The following is an 18,045-nucleotide window of genomic DNA, read 5'->3' as shown; positions in this document are numbered from 1 at the left end:
TGGCATATATCAGTGCTTCTCCGTAAAATATACAGTCCCTGATATACCGCACCGCTTTGCCTTTCGCCTGCACTTACTACGGTTTGGACTAGAGAGCTCTATGCTTGTTGATGTTTGTGGGTTCGGGTTTCGCTCCTGTGTCCCCACCCCCAGCCCCACGTGTGACCCCAGAATACGGGGTCTTCACCACGCCCCTTCCTGCAGGGGCAGCCTCCACTCCTAGCTTCTCTGGCCTCATCCGCATCTTTCCCCACCAGCTCTTAGAGCACCACCTGCTCTGTGGTCCACTGGGCCGGATTTCAGGTCACCCCCCGACCCAAGGGAAACACACAGAGAGAACAGTGAGGGGCAAAGAGGAGGCACTTCGTCTGTGTTTCACGTGAGGGCTCGTTCCTGGGATGAGCGCCACCCTGGCAATGGCTCCCTTTACTAATCAGTCTCCGGTCTCAGCAGAACCCTGGGCTGGCCTCCAGCTCAGCTCATTCCCTGTCACCCTGGCTCTCATCTACTTGTCTAGGTCCTAGAAGTAAAAACTCCTTTTGTCAACTAGAAAATGATTTACAGCGTCTGCCCTTGGAGGCTTCCATCCAGTCAATCTCCATCTGGGTAACAAGGGCCCCTCGGAACAGATGGTCAAAGAACTGTGGACATTTACAAATCCAAATACATCTGGTTTATTGTCTTTATTCCACAGAATACCTTTCCTCTATTAGTAGAAGGGGATTAACAGCAACTAAAAATGAAACAGATCCGAATTACTGAATATTCTTCCTTTCTACAGATTCAGAGGATAATAGGGGTTTTCTTTCTTCTAAATTCCCCACACAAATCTTGGACGTTGTTCCTGTTTTTCAGAAAGGAACTGCACAGCCTGAGGACCTGATGAAATAGACAGAGCAGCCTCTATTTTCACATCCTCGGTGGGGTCGGGGGGGAGTGGCAGGACCCTGGCCTAGCAGGGAGGGCACACTAGCAGCCCCGTAAACCAAAAGTGAAGTCCCAAATCTGAATGTTTTTAAGAGAAGCAAACCCCGAAGACTTCCCAGACCTGTTTCAAATCATCTTCTTAGGAGAAGAAATGCTAAAGGAAGAGAGCCCTGCTCGGCCTGGGGTCCAGTTGGCTTGGCTGTGAACAGCGGAGAAGTTCTAGGTGCCGTGAAGTTCTTTAGGAGATGCGGCAGGGGAACTTTGAAGTTAATGGGTGTTTTATTGAGGAGAGGGTGGCACCTAAAGGTTAACAGTCCCATTTGCTGATGAAAATATCAGAGAGCAAAGAAGAGAGACATTATACAAATAAATACCGTGGATACCATTTGAGGGTTCTGATCTTTACGGGATATTTGCCTAAACAGTCTTAATTTTTATATCCTGGCTATCAACGTATGCAAAGATAAAACGTCCTGCAAAGAAATTCAACGTGAAACCAAGACATTTCAGAGACAGCTCTGGAGCCAAGAACTGTGCTTAAAAGCCTTCAAGTTGAAAACCCTCAAACCGCCTTTCCCTCTCTTGCCAAGAACTGGCCTTATCTTCTTTATACCCTGCTACTCCTTGCTTCTAAAATACGCCGTATTCTATTTCTCAGGCCATTTTCTACCACCCTGCTTTATACAGACTTGAATGGATAGGCAGTCAACACAGTGGATCAACCCAAAGAAACAATCTCTTCCTTCTCATAAACTTAAGGCAGCACTTTGTCTCATTTGTTTAAAAAAAAAAAGTAAGCACTTAATAGTTTAGGTACAAAGGAGAAAACGATGTCCTCAGTGAAGGCAAGGACCTCCAGCACCCTGGGGATATTTAATTGAATACACAGATCTGCTCGGTCATATAAAGAACCGACTTATTTGTTTTTGTATTTAATAGGCAGTCAGGAAACAGATATTCACTGAGCATTTTTCTACCGGGCACTGTCTCTTCTACCAGGCCTTACAGTAGCGAGTAAAATGGATACAGCCGCTGCCCTCATAGGATTTAAAATCTAATAACTCAAGGGAAACTCGGCTAGTACCCCCAAATGCTTATTTAACGGGAACTTATAGTTTTCAAAAGAATGTATATTGCACGTTTGATAAGACTAACCCTTGGGCTTCCCTGGTGGCGCAGTGGTTGAGAGTCCGCCTGCCAATGCAGGGGACATGGGTTCGTGCCCCGGTCCAGGAAGATCCCACATGCCGCGGAGCGGCTGAGCCCGTGAGCCATGGCCGCTGAGCCTGTGTGTCCGGAGCCTGTGCTCCACAACGGGAGAGGCCACAGCAATGAGAGGCCCGCGTACCGCCAAAAAAAAAAAAAAAAAAAAAAAAAAGACTAACCCTTCCTCCAACAAAGAAAACACCACCAGAAACATCTTCAAGGCTTAGCCGGGAGAAAGAAGAGGAGCCTGGCACTCGGTCCCAGCAAGAGGAGGGGCGGTTTCACCAACTGGCTTCAGCACTAACCCAGGAGGACCACGCTTTCTCTCCAGGAGCTTATTCTGACAGGCGTGACCACCAGCCGGCAAGGAATGCCACCATCTAGGGCCCAAACAAGAAGGGCGTCCCTCTGGCTTAAGGTGCCCCTGCAGTGGCTCACGGGACAGATTCTGAGCCAGGGTTCCACCCAGCCTGGCTCCAGGGGGACAGCGTTCGCCTAGCCGGTGGCGGATGTTTGAGAAATCACAGCAGGCGGAAGGACCGGGGCCCCGGGGTGGTCCAGACAGTCTCACCACCGAGACGAGTGTGTGGCGTCGACTCAAACCATGTCCCCATCATCCTCGGCCTGAGTTTTAAAACCCCCGACAGAGCTGGATGCTGGCGAGAGATGACCATCCCGAGAGATGCTCCGCTGTTTCCTCGGTCCCCAGCGGCGGGAGCCTTGCTACCCGGAGGGATGCGCCAGCCCCTTACCTGCCGGTTCAGCCTGATGGACAGGACGTTACTGGAGTAGCTGTAGCTGCAGATCTCGGTGCCCTTCTTGAAGTGGTAGACGTTCATCTGGCGAGGCTTCGTGTGGCTCACCACCACCACCAGGCTGCTGGAGAAGAGGCGCTCCACGATGCAGACGTCGGGGATGTCATCTGCGGGGGTGGGGGGTGGGGAGGCGGCCGAGGGGACGCAGACGTCAGCCCGCCGGCCTCCTGGGGTCCTCCCTCCCTTACCGCCTGCTTGCAGAGATTCCCCGTCCCTTCCCTCGACAGTGAACTTTTACCCGTTTCCCAAGTTCCCAAGCCCTTTCCACGATCGACAGTCAGGCAGAGCCCGGCGATCAGAACGTAAAGCCGGGCTTTCCAGAGCATCCCCTGATGCCCTCTGTGGCCGGAATCACAGCCCCGCCTCCGGGGCCGCTGTCCTCTCTGCAGAACATATCTGGGAGGTTTGGATCAATCCACTGTTTCTCCACGAGAGGTTTCAAAGGGGTAACTACTCTGTCGGAGGCTCTGCTTCCGGAATTCTTCTGGTCCCTGTTGCTAAAAGGTACAGGTGCCACCATGATGGGGGAGGCGAGGGGGCAGGAGCACAGTGAATTCTGTGCCTCCTGCCCGTCGTGCTGTGCTCCCTGACTCTCTCCGGAATCCCTTTCCTGTTGATAATACCCCGGACATCTGTGTTATGACCAGGGAAGTCCTTCTGTACCCAGGAAGAAGGTAAATCAGGAAGCCTCTTGAGCGCCTGTAGACAGGAGGCCTCCGTGTCTTTCTGGGAACATTCTTTCCACATGCCTGCCTTTCTTGGGCTCCAGCAAGTCCCACAGGGAACAACGCAGGACAGATACAGAGCAGAATCTTCACAAAAATGTTATAATAAAAATAACATCTTACAAATGAATTGGGAGCCTGAGATATTATTTGCCAAGCCACTTTCTTTCCAGGAAATCCAAAGAGTGTGTTTTCGTCAATATGATGGTGGCATAAACAAGCTTCCCTGAGACAATGAGAGAGGCACATTTCTAAGCTGGACTTGTTTTTAATATTCACTAGAAGTACTTCAATGTCTTTGATATGGAGTCTGTGAATGGGAGACTACTGCTTTATTAAAACAAGGAAAGTACTTCCATGACTGAAGGAATGTTACCAATATTCTACAGTGCCAATAAAAGGGCAAAAAAAAAAAATCGTAAGTGAACTTTCACTTCGACAATTATAAAAACTGATGACTGTACATATGAGTATACGAAAAAGTGTCAACAATGCAATTTCAAAGGATTTCTTAATGTAAAAAGAGAATGTTACTTCAGCTATTGCCAAATCTTACTAGTGTTTCATGGTGGTATTTTTTTTAAAGCAAGTGGAAACAATGATTTACATTGAAATCTGAAAAAATACTGACTCTGTAAGCTTGGGTTAATGGAGGGAAATGCAGAAAGCTGAGCAGCGCCCCAGCCTCGAGTCTAGAGGGAGGATTTGGTGCCCTGAGGTTCTCACACGCACACACTTACTGCTTCCGTGGACGTGGTCCAGCTGCTCCACGGAGCTCAAAGAAAACAGCTTATAACCAGATTTGGTTCCAATCGCGAGGGATCTGTGAAGGCAAGGACAGCCTGGGAATGACAACAGGTACGGGGTCCAACCACAGGTGTGTGTGAAGAGAGACACCCTCCGTCCCTCTAGCCTCATAGGGGACAGATACACATACAACTTCAGGAGCTGAGACATTTGATCACTTTCTAGACGGTGAAGCAAGCATGTCTTGTCAGGTGGGCAGGTCCATTCGAAAGGAAGAAGTCAAAGACAACTACATACAAACATGTGAAATGGTGAAGAGACCTGAAACTGAATGGGCTCTATCGTCAAATGAAGTGTCAGGCCCACCAGAGACCATGCTTTCCCAGCTGGGCAGAAATGGGAAAAATGGCATGTTTGTGACAATATTCATCACAGTGCTACCAAGAGGTAAATTATTTTTTTTCTTTCCTTCCTTCCTTCCTTCCTCCCTCCCTCCCTCCTTCCTTCTCTCCTTCCTTCACTTTCTTCCTTCCCTCCCTCCCTCCTTGCTTCCTCCTTTCTTTCTTTCTTGCTTGCTTAAAAAAGAAATACATGATCTTAGAAGACACAGTAGGTCATCAGTAGGCAAAATTTAATAGATGCTTCCTTCCATCACTTTCCATGAAAGCATCTCAGATACTTTATACCAGTGGTTTTCATCCCTGGCTGCACATTAAACTCACCCGGGAAGTTTTAAGAAAAATACTGGTGACTGTCTAGTCTACCCTGCTCCCCCAACCCTGGGCTTTTTATTTAATTGGATTTCTTTCTTTCTTTTTTTTTTCAGTTCAAGTATTTTCATGGGCAGCCATGGTTGAGAACTCTGCTTTTTTTTTTTTTTTTTTTTTGCGGTACGCGGGTCTCTCACTGTTGTGGCCTCTCTCGTTGCGGAGCACAGGCTCCGGACGCGCAGGCTCAGTGGCCATGGCTCACGGGCCTAGCCGCTCCGCAGCATGTGGGATCTTCCCGGACCGGGGCACAAACCTGTGTCCCCTGCATCCGCAGGCAGACTCTCAACCACTGCGCCACCAGGGAAGCCCGAGAACTCTGCTTTATCCTCTGCTTCACAAAGCCAGCACTTCAACCTACCAACAAAGCAAAATCTAAACCTTATCTGGGACAACGGGGGCTAAAAGAATTTTGTCTTTTTTTTTTTTTTTTTTTTAATTTTTTGGCCGCGCAGTGCAGCCTGTGGGATCTTAGTTTCCTGACCAGGGATCAAACCCACGTCCTCTGCATCGGAAGTGCAGAGCTTTAACCACTGGACCGCCAGGGAAGTCCAGAATCTTGTTTTCTTAATTTTTCACTCTTCAACCAATAGATACAGAATGTGCACCCAGGTTTCCTTGGCCCCAGGATGAAAGCAAATGAGTCAGTTTTGTTCGGCAGCTGAGAATTCCTATCCAGCTCTCTCCTGCTTTGCCCTCAACACCTCAGTGATGACCAAAATCTTACCCAGAGCACCCTCAGGATAAGCCATCAGACCCTGACCCCTGGGAAATGGGATGTCAGGGCTGAAATGGACCTTAAAATGGTCCTGTAGACATAACAATTAGTCCAACTCCCTCATTCAAAATAAACAAATGAAAAGGTGAGCTTTGCTCTTCACAGGGAGACATAGACTAAAATAAGCAGCTCACTGCTACAAGCCTGGATGGCCAAGGCTCTTGTTTCACTAGCCTAAAAAAGAGAAGGTCATATGATTCTCCCTGGAATTTTGTTTTTTTCTACCCTAACATTTGTTCTTCCCTGGGATGGCAGTTGACTTTTAATCAGTAAGGTGGCTGCTTCTGCTCCTTTGCCCCCCTGCCCCCGCCCCCAACCGACCTGCTGAGCAGCTAACCTGGGGGATTAGACGTTTGCATCAGGCACCAGTGCGCTCAGAACTGGGGCTTGGCTTCTAATGAAAACAAACTCGAGAGGCCAGCCAGCTGCATCTTAAAACTTCAAAATATACATACTCCATAGTGATCACTGTTTCTAAACCTTCTTCCCATAAACTTTTTTCACATAAATATGTGTGCAGTTAGTTGCAAACCAAAGTTTCTAAAGCTTGCAAGTAAGGGAAAAAATGTTGTAATTAGAGTCTTATAATATTAACCAAAAGATCTGGCAACTTAAAATAACTTTCAAACATATGCCCTTCTCCACAAGAATTTTAAATATGGGAAATGGCAGTGTGATCACTGTTGTGTTTTAAATGGTTGATCAATGACCACAAAAAACTCTGAATCAAGGAATTCAGACTAAAACCTTATTTCATTCACAAGACCTTTTTGTAGGAAGAAAAAAAATTCTCATCACCTCTCATGAAAATGGGATTTGGGACAAATACATACCACGAATCAAATGAAAAAAAACACACCCAAATTGTCTGGCACAGGGCCAAGCATGAAGGATGAAGTGAAGACTGCTAAAGGTTAGTTGTCTTCTAACCAACCTTCTCCAGAAAAACTGGACCCTAAATTTGGCCTATACTTATAGAAAAAGACACGCTGACTCTCCGAAATGTATTCAGCAAGGGGCTTGACTTATTTTAAAATCCAAAGTCATACCCTCTGAGGCTCAAAGCAACTGACTGTGACAAAAACTTTTATTTATAGGTGCGACAGAGCTGCCCAGCAGAGCCAGGAAGACAGAACTGACAGTAGGGAACTAAGGAAATTAACTTCCCAAGCACCCTACGGTTTTGAAAATAACATTCTTATCCAACTGCTATAGAAAGCTGGGACTTACCTAGAGTAAAAATTAACATCCCTTTAAAAAAATGTAATAAACAATGCTACAAAGCAGAATTGAGAACATTTCCTACTAAGAAGCAAACTAGCCAGCTCCCCTCGTTAACCTGCTTTCAACTGGGAAGGCAAACACCCAGGCATTTCAACAGCCATCCTCTCTTGCAAAATGCTTCTTACAAAACATCAGAAGTGTATCTAGACCATCATTTTTGTAAACTGTGGCTCTCAACCCATGAGAAAATAATTTAGTAAGTCACGAATGGCTTTAAAAAAAAAGAAACACAAAATACCAGAGGGTATTGCACACATTAAGAGCAAACAGCATGTTGTGAATTGCTTTTCAGTGATATTATACATGTGTGTGTGTGTGTGTGTATACACACACATCTATATCTGGATATTGGGTAATGTAATATGTATTTCTTATTGTGGGCTGTGGTCAAGGAAAGCTTGAAAGTCCCGCATCTAACCCAGTTGTCCAGCTACTGGATTACACGATTACACATACAGCTTTTTTGAACAAAGGTATATTGTTTGGCAGAGGGTGTTTTTAAACAGAAACACAAAGGGAATGGAAGCCAGGGTTGCTTATGGTACACGATGGCCTTAATTACACCACTGAATGTTCAATATTAGCACAGCCCAGGCACAGGCGGCCAACACACACCTGAAGCCGACTCCAAACAAGGAGCACAACAGAGGCTGGTACAGCAGGAAATGGGAAACTGGGAAGAGGTCATCACTGCCTAATGCTCTGGGTGCACATTCCAAAGAGATTATTCCATATGGTGCCCAGAGCTGGTGTCTAACAATCCCATGAGAAGAGGTAAGGGAGCAGAAGTTTGCTTCTAAGGGACACCCTCCAGATGTCTGAAACGCAGTTCAGCAACTCCCGGCTCTCTGGCCAAAGTCCCAACGGGAACATCAAGGTGAAACGTTAAAAATCCAGTCAAAAAGCAACAGAGTGGAGTTCATGCTTCTCCCGGAAGGCAGCCTGGGCCGGGAAAGGGCTCCTGGACTCCCAGATGGAGGCTCAGCCTCTCCAGTGGGCTACGTGAAGACACAGTGAGAGCAATGGAGAGGCTCCTGACGCCCAGATCCGGCGGGCGAGGTGCCCTGCGCTAGGGCTGGGACCGGGGCTGGCCTGGCCGCAGGGATAGGCTGCCTCTGAGTCATTGGCCCTGCCCAGATGCCACGTTGAGATGCTCAAGGACAAATGGGAAAGTTTTTCCTGTACTTCCATCTTCCTGGGCCCCAACTACCACGCCTTGGGTCAGCTTGCAACTTCCCCGTCCTCTCCCATCTCCCTTGCTTTGGCCTCTGCCCCTCCTTCCCCAGACCCCCACTTTGGTCACTACCCCGCCCCCCGTCCCCCCACGTTCCTTGGCCTCCTTCAGCCCCACTCCCCCGGCTAACTCCCTCCTTCTCCCCCCCGGCCGGGCCCTCCTGGCTCTCGGCCGGCAGCGGGCGACAGGGGCGCTCAGCCCCCTCCTGGAGGACGGGGAGGCCGAAGGGGCGGCTCGGGGGACCCTCACCGGTCCGGCAGCACCGGCCGTCCGCCGAGGCCTCTGGGGGTGTAGGCCCGTCCTCTTGCACAAGTTGCCAACTGGACGACACCCCCGATCGCGACTTTTCTCCCCCACCTCCCGGCAGGGCAGGCGCCTCGGCTTACGTGCAGTCCTGGTTGAAAGAGAAGCAGCTGAGAGCCTCCTCGACCCCGCCCGAGGGGCCGTCCGCGGCCCCGGCCTCCATCGGGGGCTCGACCCGGGAAGCCGCCGCTCCGAGCGGGCGACAGCCACCTCAGCAGCCCGCTGGCGCCGGACCCGCGGGCCGGGTTGCCCGCCCCCTCCGCCCCCGGCCCCGCCCCCGGCCCCGCCCGGGTCCCGCGTCGCCCCGCCCCTCACCGCTCAGCTCCGCCCCGCCCCGCCCCCTCCTGCGGGTCCCGCAGACCCAGCCGCCGAGAGGGCGGGGTCCCCACTGCCGGCCTCCATTGGTCGTGAGCCCACGCCCCGGCTCACCCTTGGCCAATTGGCGACGGCTGTGGGCGGAACCTCCCTGCTGGCGACCCGCCCCCAACTCCGAGACACGGCTTGCCATTGGGAGAAGGCACGTGACGCCAAGGCTGCAGGCCACGTGGCGGTGTTTTCATTGCCAGGGCGGCCGGGCAGAGCGGGAGGAGGGAAGGGCCAGCCAGGCAGCTGGGCCCGGCCTGCAGGCTCCGGTCCGGCGTCTGCGTCGCGGCCGCGGCAAAGCAGACAGGCGGGCGCGCTCGTTCCGGCCCCACCCAACCCCGTGTCCTGGGTAACACTCCGTCTATTAAACTTACAGTTTAGTAGAGAGCGTTGGACGCCAAAGCCCCACCCTCTCGTAGAGTCTTCAAGCTGCTTAGAAAACTGTTTCTAACAGGAGGATGCTGAGGCCAGGTAGGTAGAACGTCATCTTATCCATTGTCCGTTGAGAACTCTTACCATAGGTCAAGCACCGTGTTAACAATGTGTATTATCTCGTTGAATTCTTACAAAACTTTGGGAGGAAAGCGTAATTATGCCCAATTTAAAGAAGCCGTAACTCAAGCACAGAACTGCTAAACAATTCTGCCTGAAGTAACACAATAAATGGTAAAATGTGGTTTTGTCTGATTTCAAGACTCATGCACCAACGACTCTGCTAGACAGTTTTTGGCAAAACCTATCTGATCTGTAGCTGAAAAAATGAAAGAAAGTGTGTATAGGCTGTTGTATTTTATGAAAAGGATGAAGTCTTGAAGATAGCACAGTAAAAAACTCATGTAATTCGAGGTGAATCCAAACGGTCTCTCTTCCCAAGATGAATACACGTTGCCATGTAGAATTACCAACACAACCAGTGAATCAGTAGCTCTGCTAGTTTTGGATGTATATAATTACTGACGAATTTTTAATTCCTGCGTTTCAAATTTTGAGACAAAATGATATTTTATGGTTGTTGTTGTACCACTGCATTTCAGACTGGTATAATTCAAATTTTCTATTTTGTGACAAAACTGTATATATATATAGGAAACTTGGACCTACAGTGGGTGAGTGAAGAGCACTGTTTCTCTTGAGCTTTTCTGGTTGACTCCCGGTTTTGGTTTTCTGAAATGCAAATATAACAGTTTCTTCTTTCAGTGCTATTATTCTTTCTCTCAACTGATGTAAAAATAGTTCAGCTAACACACCTACAGATGTCGATGGCTCTTTAGTTGATTGTGAGGTGTTGTAAAAATCATCGTAAGGGAAAGAGCTGCCGCTTGGATGCTTTAACTGTGTTATCCTTGTAACGTCTCAGCTCAGAGGTGCTTTCCCTCTCCCCTCCCAGCTCAGTCAAATGCTGCAGTCCTTTTTGTTCTATTTAGAAAGCAAAAAGTCTGACATTCTAGGTGTTAGGTTGTTGGGAGAATTACATAATGTGCACAATAGGTTTTTAAAGTGGAAACTGTTATTACCAAGAATTTGGACTTTATGGGGTAGAGATGGGAGCTGGTGTTAGTTTTTGAGCAGGAGCGTTTCATGATAAAAGTAGTGTTTTAGGCAGATAAACTCGGCCAGGGTGTGCAGAGCAGATTAGAAGGGAGAAAAGCCTAGACTAATGTGAAATTTTAGGAGCAAAAGCATGTGAGAAACTAGGCTATAGGTTGGCAGCAAGGTCAGAAAGGTTAGGACAAGCCCAAGAGAGATTCTTTTTTCTTGGAATGTATTTGACATATAACTTTGTGTCAGTTTAAGGTGTACAATGTGTTGATTTCATACATTTATGTGTTGTAACATGACTGCCATTGTAGCGATAATTAGCACCTCCTCACGTCATGCGAAGAGATGTTTTGAAGGGCGCTGTCCAATAGAAGGATAATGTGAGCCACAAATGTGAACCCCAAATGTGATTAAAAATTTTCAAGATGTGTCATTTAAAATTTTCTAGACTCCATGTTAAAAAAGGTAAAGAGAAATGGGCAAGTTAATTTTAATTATATTTAACTATTTAAATATTATTTAATATAACCCAGTACGTCAAAAATATCATTTTAGTAGGTAATCCACGTAAAATTATTAATCAGCCAGTTTGGATTATCACTATTTTTTAGCATAAATATTTAAAGTCCCATGTGTCTTTTTTACTTACGGTATATCTCAAGTCGCACTAGCCACATTTTAGGAGCTCACGTGGTTGGTAGCTATCTTATTGCCCAGTGGACTTCTGAGAGCATAAGCCTCAGGGCATGGCGGCTGATGGTGAAGGAGGGGTGGCAGGGAAGAAGAGCGGAAGACTTAAAGCCGATTCTATGGTCAGAAGGCGCATTGTTCTGCTTTCAGAAACCAGATGTCTGGCAGGTATTTAGGAAGCTGCATTTAGTTTCAGACACATTGAGGTGGTAGCACTGAATGCTCATTGGAGTTAAGGTTCAGACCTAGAGATGTAGATCTGGAAGAAAACAGGTCACCTTCCCAGCCTCACTTTTTCCTATGAATGATCTCCCTTGTATATTTCCTACTGAGTTAATGGTTCACATCCCCCAAGGACCCATGTGGAAATAACATCCCAGAGCTGCCTCATCTGGTTTTATTTTTCCCAAGACAATGCAGAAATCTGTATTTTATGTAAATGTATATTTATAGAAATATTTATTTCATAGAAGCCTATATTTTTATGTACAAATGTTAAACGCTGACAACTAATTTTTCTTTTTAAAAAACACTATGTGAGCCAAACTAAATACATCAGCTGGCTGGATGTGGTTTGTGGAGGGCCAGTTTATGATTTCTGTTAGAGGCAGAAGGAGCCACTTTGAGAGGTTCCACCCTCAAAAAAAAAAAAAAAAGAAAAAAAAATCCCAGAAATCCGTTTGGATAAAACGCCAAGGAAAAGGTTATAAATAAATTCAGAGGTGCTGAATTCATTTAATGCCAGGCTGGGTTTTCTTTTTTTAAGTCCTATTTCTCGTCTAGGTTCTATAGGAGTGGAAACTCCTGATTTGAATATCAGGCTTATGGCATCTTAATCCTTCCACATTCTTGGAACAGAGATTTCAAGGCTAAATATCAGAAGCAAAGGAATATTGGGGGAGGGGCAGAGAACACACAGTTTACTGAAATGGGAACAGGATTTTGACTCTTTCTCTTTTTCCCAATTGGAATTCCTACGTGTCCATCTTTTCCCAGGCAAAATGTCCATTCTTTCTAGGGAAACAGTAAGTCAGCAAAATCTTGGGAGAATCAAGCCAGGGGCTGGGAATCAAACATCCTCTGTAAGATAAAATTGCAGGCCACAATTCAGCTAATGGGAAGACTTCCTATTTGTGTAACAATCAGGTTGTAATTTAAAGATGCTGACCAGGGCATACACAGGGCATTAACAGGGGAAGTTGGAAATGAGAAATCCTGTCTGATGCAACCTTCCGGTCACTCGATATGCTTGCCTGTGACACCCAACCATCTATAATTAGAGTAACTACTAGGTGAGTGAATACCACTCCTGGCTGCTGCTTCTTTTTATAAAATCCATTCTATTTTTATAAAATCAAGTCACAGGAAATAATCTCCTTTTTCTCTTCTTGTTGATGTGTTTCAACACTCTGAGTGTAAGCTGAGAAAGAGTAGAACCACAACGGAGAAGGGTGTATGGTAGTCCTTGGAGAACAGAGGAGAGGAGAGGCAATAGAAAATAGGTAAGCCTTTGGGGTTGGGGAGAGGGAACGGCGATGGGTTATGATGTGAAGGAAGCTCAAGAAGTTAGCCCCACAGTTCTAAGTAGGAGAGGAGGGAACGGGCTGTAGGGTGATTTCTGGGAAAGGAGATGGTCCCATGGGATTGGCAATCAGGAAGTCCCCAGCCAAGAGTCTGGTTGAGCAAAGGCACAACTGGGCTTTCTTGTTACTCAACATGGGCACTGTCTGTGTGGAAGACATGGCTGCAGTGAGTGAACAGCCCCTGGTATGTGCCTTTGTTCCCCAAACGGAACTGTTATTTCTGGTTTTTTTGCTTGAAAAAAGGGAGGGCAGGGAGCAAAAACTAACAACCTTTCTAATATTCCTTGACTTACGTATTTCCTCTCAAGGGTAAGAAACAATGATATTTCACTGAAGAACTGGTGTCTTTGTCTTCACCCCCTCCCCGATCTGTCATATTTTGGCTTCCAGAATAATCTTCCTAAAACACCAAAGCAAATCACAAGTTCTCCATAGATAGTTGCTGGTCAACTGACATTTACAAAGACAGTAGCTTTCTATGCCTGCATTTGCAGACTTACCTTGAGCAAATGGTCTGTTATTCAACACAATGTGGGGAGATTCAACCATCGAGTTTCTGTTCCCTGGGACACCTGAAGACCAGCCGAGATTACAGACGTGGGTTCATCAGATCAGCCAATCACCCTGGCTTAAGTGTTAGAGTATCTGGAAATGGAAAGCAAAGCTTTATAGAAAACTTGGCTTGAAGACTCATACAGCTTCATTTAACGCTCACTACATCTGTTCTGTCCAGGACATTTTATCCCCATCATGCAGCCGTGTAAACCCATCTTGAGAGACGTTGGATAAGTTTCTCAGGGTCCCAGAAGATGTTGTCTTCACTCAGTTCCCTCCACTAGATTCTCGGGTCACCATTTCATGCTGCCTCTCGCATTGCTGTGGCTCAAGGTTGGAAACAGAGCTGGAATCTTAAGCTCTACCTCATTGGCTAGAGAAGCAGGGCAGAGAGGAAAAGGCAGGATTGTGCTACGAAGGCCATTGGTCAAGCTCAAAGGGGAGGCGTGGAGTCCTGCAACTTTTCGAAAAGGTCCAAAGCTTTGCTTACATTTGCCAGGGCACTACTCCAAGTAGAGTTGGCCCTCTGTATCAGTGGATTCCGCATCCATGAATTCAACCAAACTTTGATCGAAAATATCCCCCCAAATTTAAATAAATAAGGAAATAAATACCAGTTCCAAAAGGAAAAATTAGAATTTGCCACGTCAGTAACTATTTACATAGCACTTACATTGTATTAGGTATTATAAGCAAGGTAGAGATGATTTGAAGTATTTAGGAGGGTGTGCCTAGGTTATGTGCAAATACTATGCCATTTTATATAAGGGATTTTAAAATATTTATTTATTATTTTTTATGGCCACACCACTGGCATGTGGGATCTTAGTTCCCCGACCAGGGATTGAACCCGTGCCCCTTGCAGTGGAAGCGCAGATTCTTAACCACTGGACTGCCAAGGAAGTCCCTATATAACGGATTTGATTTTGATATGGGGCAGGGGTCCTGGAACCAGTCCCTGTGGGTACCCAGGGTCGACGGCACTAAAAACATCTTTTGCTCTCAAGCAAAGCGTTAACCTGTGCTCCTGGGTGGGAGTGGCTAGTTGATAAATGATGCTGTAGGACTCTGGGTTTCTTCCTGGTCTAGAGAGATGGCCTAGAGAGTGGTAACCATTCCTTGGAATACTTGTCTCTAGGAAAAAGGTTATTTGCGAGGTCTTAGGACGGCAGGGCGACGGCTAAGAATCCAACGATGCGTGGTGAACAGCGCCATCTAGCGGTCCACAGTATTCGGTTCCAGGCTGGTGGGTGGATTTTGAAGGAAAGACTGACTTCAGGGGAAAGATCTGGGGGTTTGATTCTAAAGCTTTGGAAGAAGAGTCCCCGAGGCTCCCCATGTGTTCTTCCAAAACCTCTTTACTGTCTGTACATCGAAAACACAGAGGTCTCACTCCCCACTTCCTGTGCTGGAGGAGATGTTTGGAAGGGGTTTGCATATTCACTCATTTGAAAAATCTTTATCAGGTGCCTATTATGTGCTTGCCACGGTTCCAGGCCCTGGGGATGCACCACGGGACAAAATCCTTAAAAATCCTGCCCAAAGATCTAAATAGACATCTCTCCAAAGAAGACATACAGATGGCCAAGAAGCACATGCAAGTGTGCTCCACATCACTAATTATCAGAGAAATGCAAATCAAAACTACAATGAGGTATCACCTCACACGGGTCAGAATGGCCATCGTCAAGTCTACAAATAATAAATGCTGGAGTAGGTGTGGAGAAAAGGGAACCCTCCCACACTGCTGGTGGGACTGTAAAGTGGTAGAGCCACTATGGAGAACAGTATGGAGGGTCCTTAAGAAACTAAAAATAGAACTACCATATGATCCAGCAATCCCACTCGTGGGCATATACCCTGAAAAACTATAATTTGAAAGGTACATGCACCCCAATGTTCATTGCAACACTACAATAGCCAGGACATGGAAGCAACCTAAATGTCCATCAACAGAGGAATGAATAAAGGTGTGGTACATATGTATTGATACAACAGAATACTACTCAGCCATAAAAAAGAATGAAATAATGCCATTTGCAGCAACATGGATGGACCTAGAGATGATCACACTAAATTAAGTAAGCCAGACTGAGAAAGACAAATACCATATGATATCACTTATATGTGGAATCTAAAAAAAATGATACAAATGAACTTATTTACCAAACAGAAACAGACTCACAGACTTTGAAAACAAACTTATGGTTACCAAAGGGGAAAGGTGGGCGGGAGGGATAAATTAGGAGTTTGGGATTAACATACATACACACTACTAGATATAAAATAGATAACAAGGACCTACTGTACAGCACAGGGAACCCTACTCAATATTCTGTGATAAGTTATATGGGAAAAGACTCTGAAGAAGAATGGATATATGTATATGTGTAACTGAATCACTTTGCTGCACACCTGAAACTAACACGTTGTAAATCAACTCTACTCCAATATAAAATAAAAATTAAATTTTAAAAAATAATAAAATTTTAAAGTTTTTTTTTAAAAATTAAAAAAGTTCAGCCCACATAGAAAGACCACAAAGAAAAAAATAAAGTGGAGAATACCTGAAATGTCATGAGTGCTGAGAAGAAAAATAAAGCAGTGAAAGGGCGTCTGGAAGAGTTGGGGAGGGGGTTGATTTCACGGAGAGAAAGCAGGGAGGGTCTCCCTGGAAGATTCCCTTTGAACAAAGGCCTGAAGGAGAGGTGGGAACGGTTTCCGCAGGAGCATCCCGGGCAGAGGGAAGGGAAGTGCTCACGAAACAGGCGGAGGCCAGGGTGGTTGGAACAGAGAGAGGAGGGGGCAGAATCCGTAGGCAAAGAGGGCAGAGTGGGGCTTCCCTGGTGGCGCAGTGGTTGAGAGTCCGCCTGCCGATGCAGGGGACACGGGTTCGTGCCCCGGTCTGGGAGGATCCCACATGCCACGGAGCGGCTGGGCCCGTGAGCCATGGCCGCTGAGCCTGCGCGTCCGGAGCCTGTGCTCTGCAACGGGAGAGGCCACAACAGTGAGAGGCCCGCGTACCGCAAAAAAAAAAAAAAAAAAAAAAAAAAGAGGGCAGAGTGGAAGTGCTCGGGCGTGGGAGAAGCGCGAAAAACCACTGGACGTTCCGACGTACATTTGAACAGAATCAGGCAGCTGTGTTGAAATAAATGGCTGGTGTCTTGGGAGATTCACAAGTCACCTTAGTGTGTTCAAAGCTCCCGAAAGCCAGTATTGTGTTTATTTACTATTGTTTCACAGGCTTATTCAGATCTCTTGTTTTCCAGGAACACCCACTAATTTGTGGGACTTGAGAAAGTAAAAATCAGCCCCGATAAGCCGGCCCAGATGTTCCCGGTAGTCATAAACACGTCCAGTGGGAGGCCACAGTGCAGCTGCAAAGTGCCTGTGAGTGGCTCCTGTGTTCTTATCACTGCCTTCCCCAGAGGCGCTTTGTTCCTCTCACCCCCGGGACAGAGATTTTGGAGATACCCAATGGTTAAAGCACGCCGCTTCAGGACCACCTCCAGCCCTGACCTGACTCCTGTTTCCCCTGCCCTTGCCACCTTAGAATCACTCAGCACAAACCCAGGTCCTACAGAAGCCCCTTCCCACGCAGCCTCTTACTGAGACACCCCATCTGGTGTACACCCACCCTTGCTGCAGTAAGTGAATAAAACCAACACCGACTGGGCGAAACTGGTGGCCTTTACCTCGAACAGTTAGCAGACCCCAGTGTTTTGTAGAATAAAGTTGGAGAAAAGCGGGACAAAATGATGACTTCCTACAGTGAAGTTCCTCGAGTCTAAAGCTGAAGCGTCGCATCCCAGCTGAAATGTCTTGTGTACTCGTTGGAAAACAGTGCGCGGTCAATGAAAGGGGTGAGGACTGTCAAATATTTTAAAACTTTGTCAAATACTTTAGAAATAGTGAGTAGGTATTCTTTTCATTAGTTGTCTCTTGTCTCCTGCTGCTAACATTTTTGGCTGAATATTTGTGCTACAGACCCTCTTGGCTTGATCGGGGACTTCATACCCACCCCTCCTACCAGGGGCTTTTTTCAGACAACACTCGGATGTCCAGAGAAAGAGCAGAGTGGTTCTAGGCAAACACGTCCACGTCCACACCGGAGTCACAGGGAGAGTGTATGCAAAGGTGATTCGCAAAATCGGGCTTGCACCTTAGGAAGCTCATTGCAGAAGTCGAGGATGGAGCAGAGGCAGAGATCAGGCTGGAGGCTGGTCCATCAATCCCAGCTGGAGGTGATGGGACCTGAACTCAGGTGACGGCTCGGGGCGGGGGGGGGGCAGGACGGGGTAGAAGTTTCAGGACTCAGTGGCCTATTAGACCAGATGCTGGTGTCCATTGTGACAGCACCAAAGTTTCGTTGTTCTTTTCCCATACTTTTTCTGCTTTTAGTAAAATGGTCATTTATGTTTTCTCTGATCTTAGGTTAATGGGGTGAACTACACTGATTAATTTTTTTTAATTGAGGTGAAAGTCACATTCGGTTAACCCTTTTGTTTGTTTGCAGCATAATTTATTAT

At 46.9% G+C, this 18,045-nt stretch overlaps 1 protein-coding gene across 5 annotated transcripts in view; it reads right to left on the bottom strand.

Annotated features, from left to right (window-relative positions):
• Positions 1 to 8,981, bottom strand: part of WIPI1 (WD repeat domain, phosphoinositide interacting 1) — a 30,656-nt gene extending 21,675 nt beyond the window's left edge. For 2 of the 5 annotated variants that reach the window (XM_079725641.1, XM_079725638.1), the window contains exons 1-3: positions 8,870 to 8,981; positions 4,414 to 4,496; positions 2,886 to 3,055 (exon numbers count right to left, since the gene is read on the bottom strand). In XM_079725641.1, the coding sequence (XP_079581767.1) occupies positions 2,886 to 3,055; positions 4,414 to 4,496; positions 8,870 to 8,949 (333 nt within the window). In that variant the 5' untranslated portion in view covers positions 8,950 to 8,981. Of the gene's footprint in view, positions 1 to 2,885; positions 3,056 to 4,413; positions 4,891 to 8,732; positions 8,778 to 8,869 lie in introns of those variants that run through there. The other 3 variants (XM_079725640.1, XM_079725637.1, XM_079725639.1) reach the window with 2 other exon arrangements.
• Positions 8,982 to 18,045: the final 9,064 nt, after the last annotated feature.

Source organism: Hyperoodon ampullatus (assembly GCF_949752795.1).
Source record: "Hyperoodon ampullatus genome assembly, chromosome: 19".
Lineage (NCBI taxonomy): Eukaryota > Metazoa > Chordata > Mammalia > Artiodactyla > Ziphiidae > Hyperoodon > Hyperoodon ampullatus.
The sequence above is the reverse complement of the archived record's forward strand: the minus strand, read 5'-3'. Positions and strand labels throughout refer to the sequence as shown.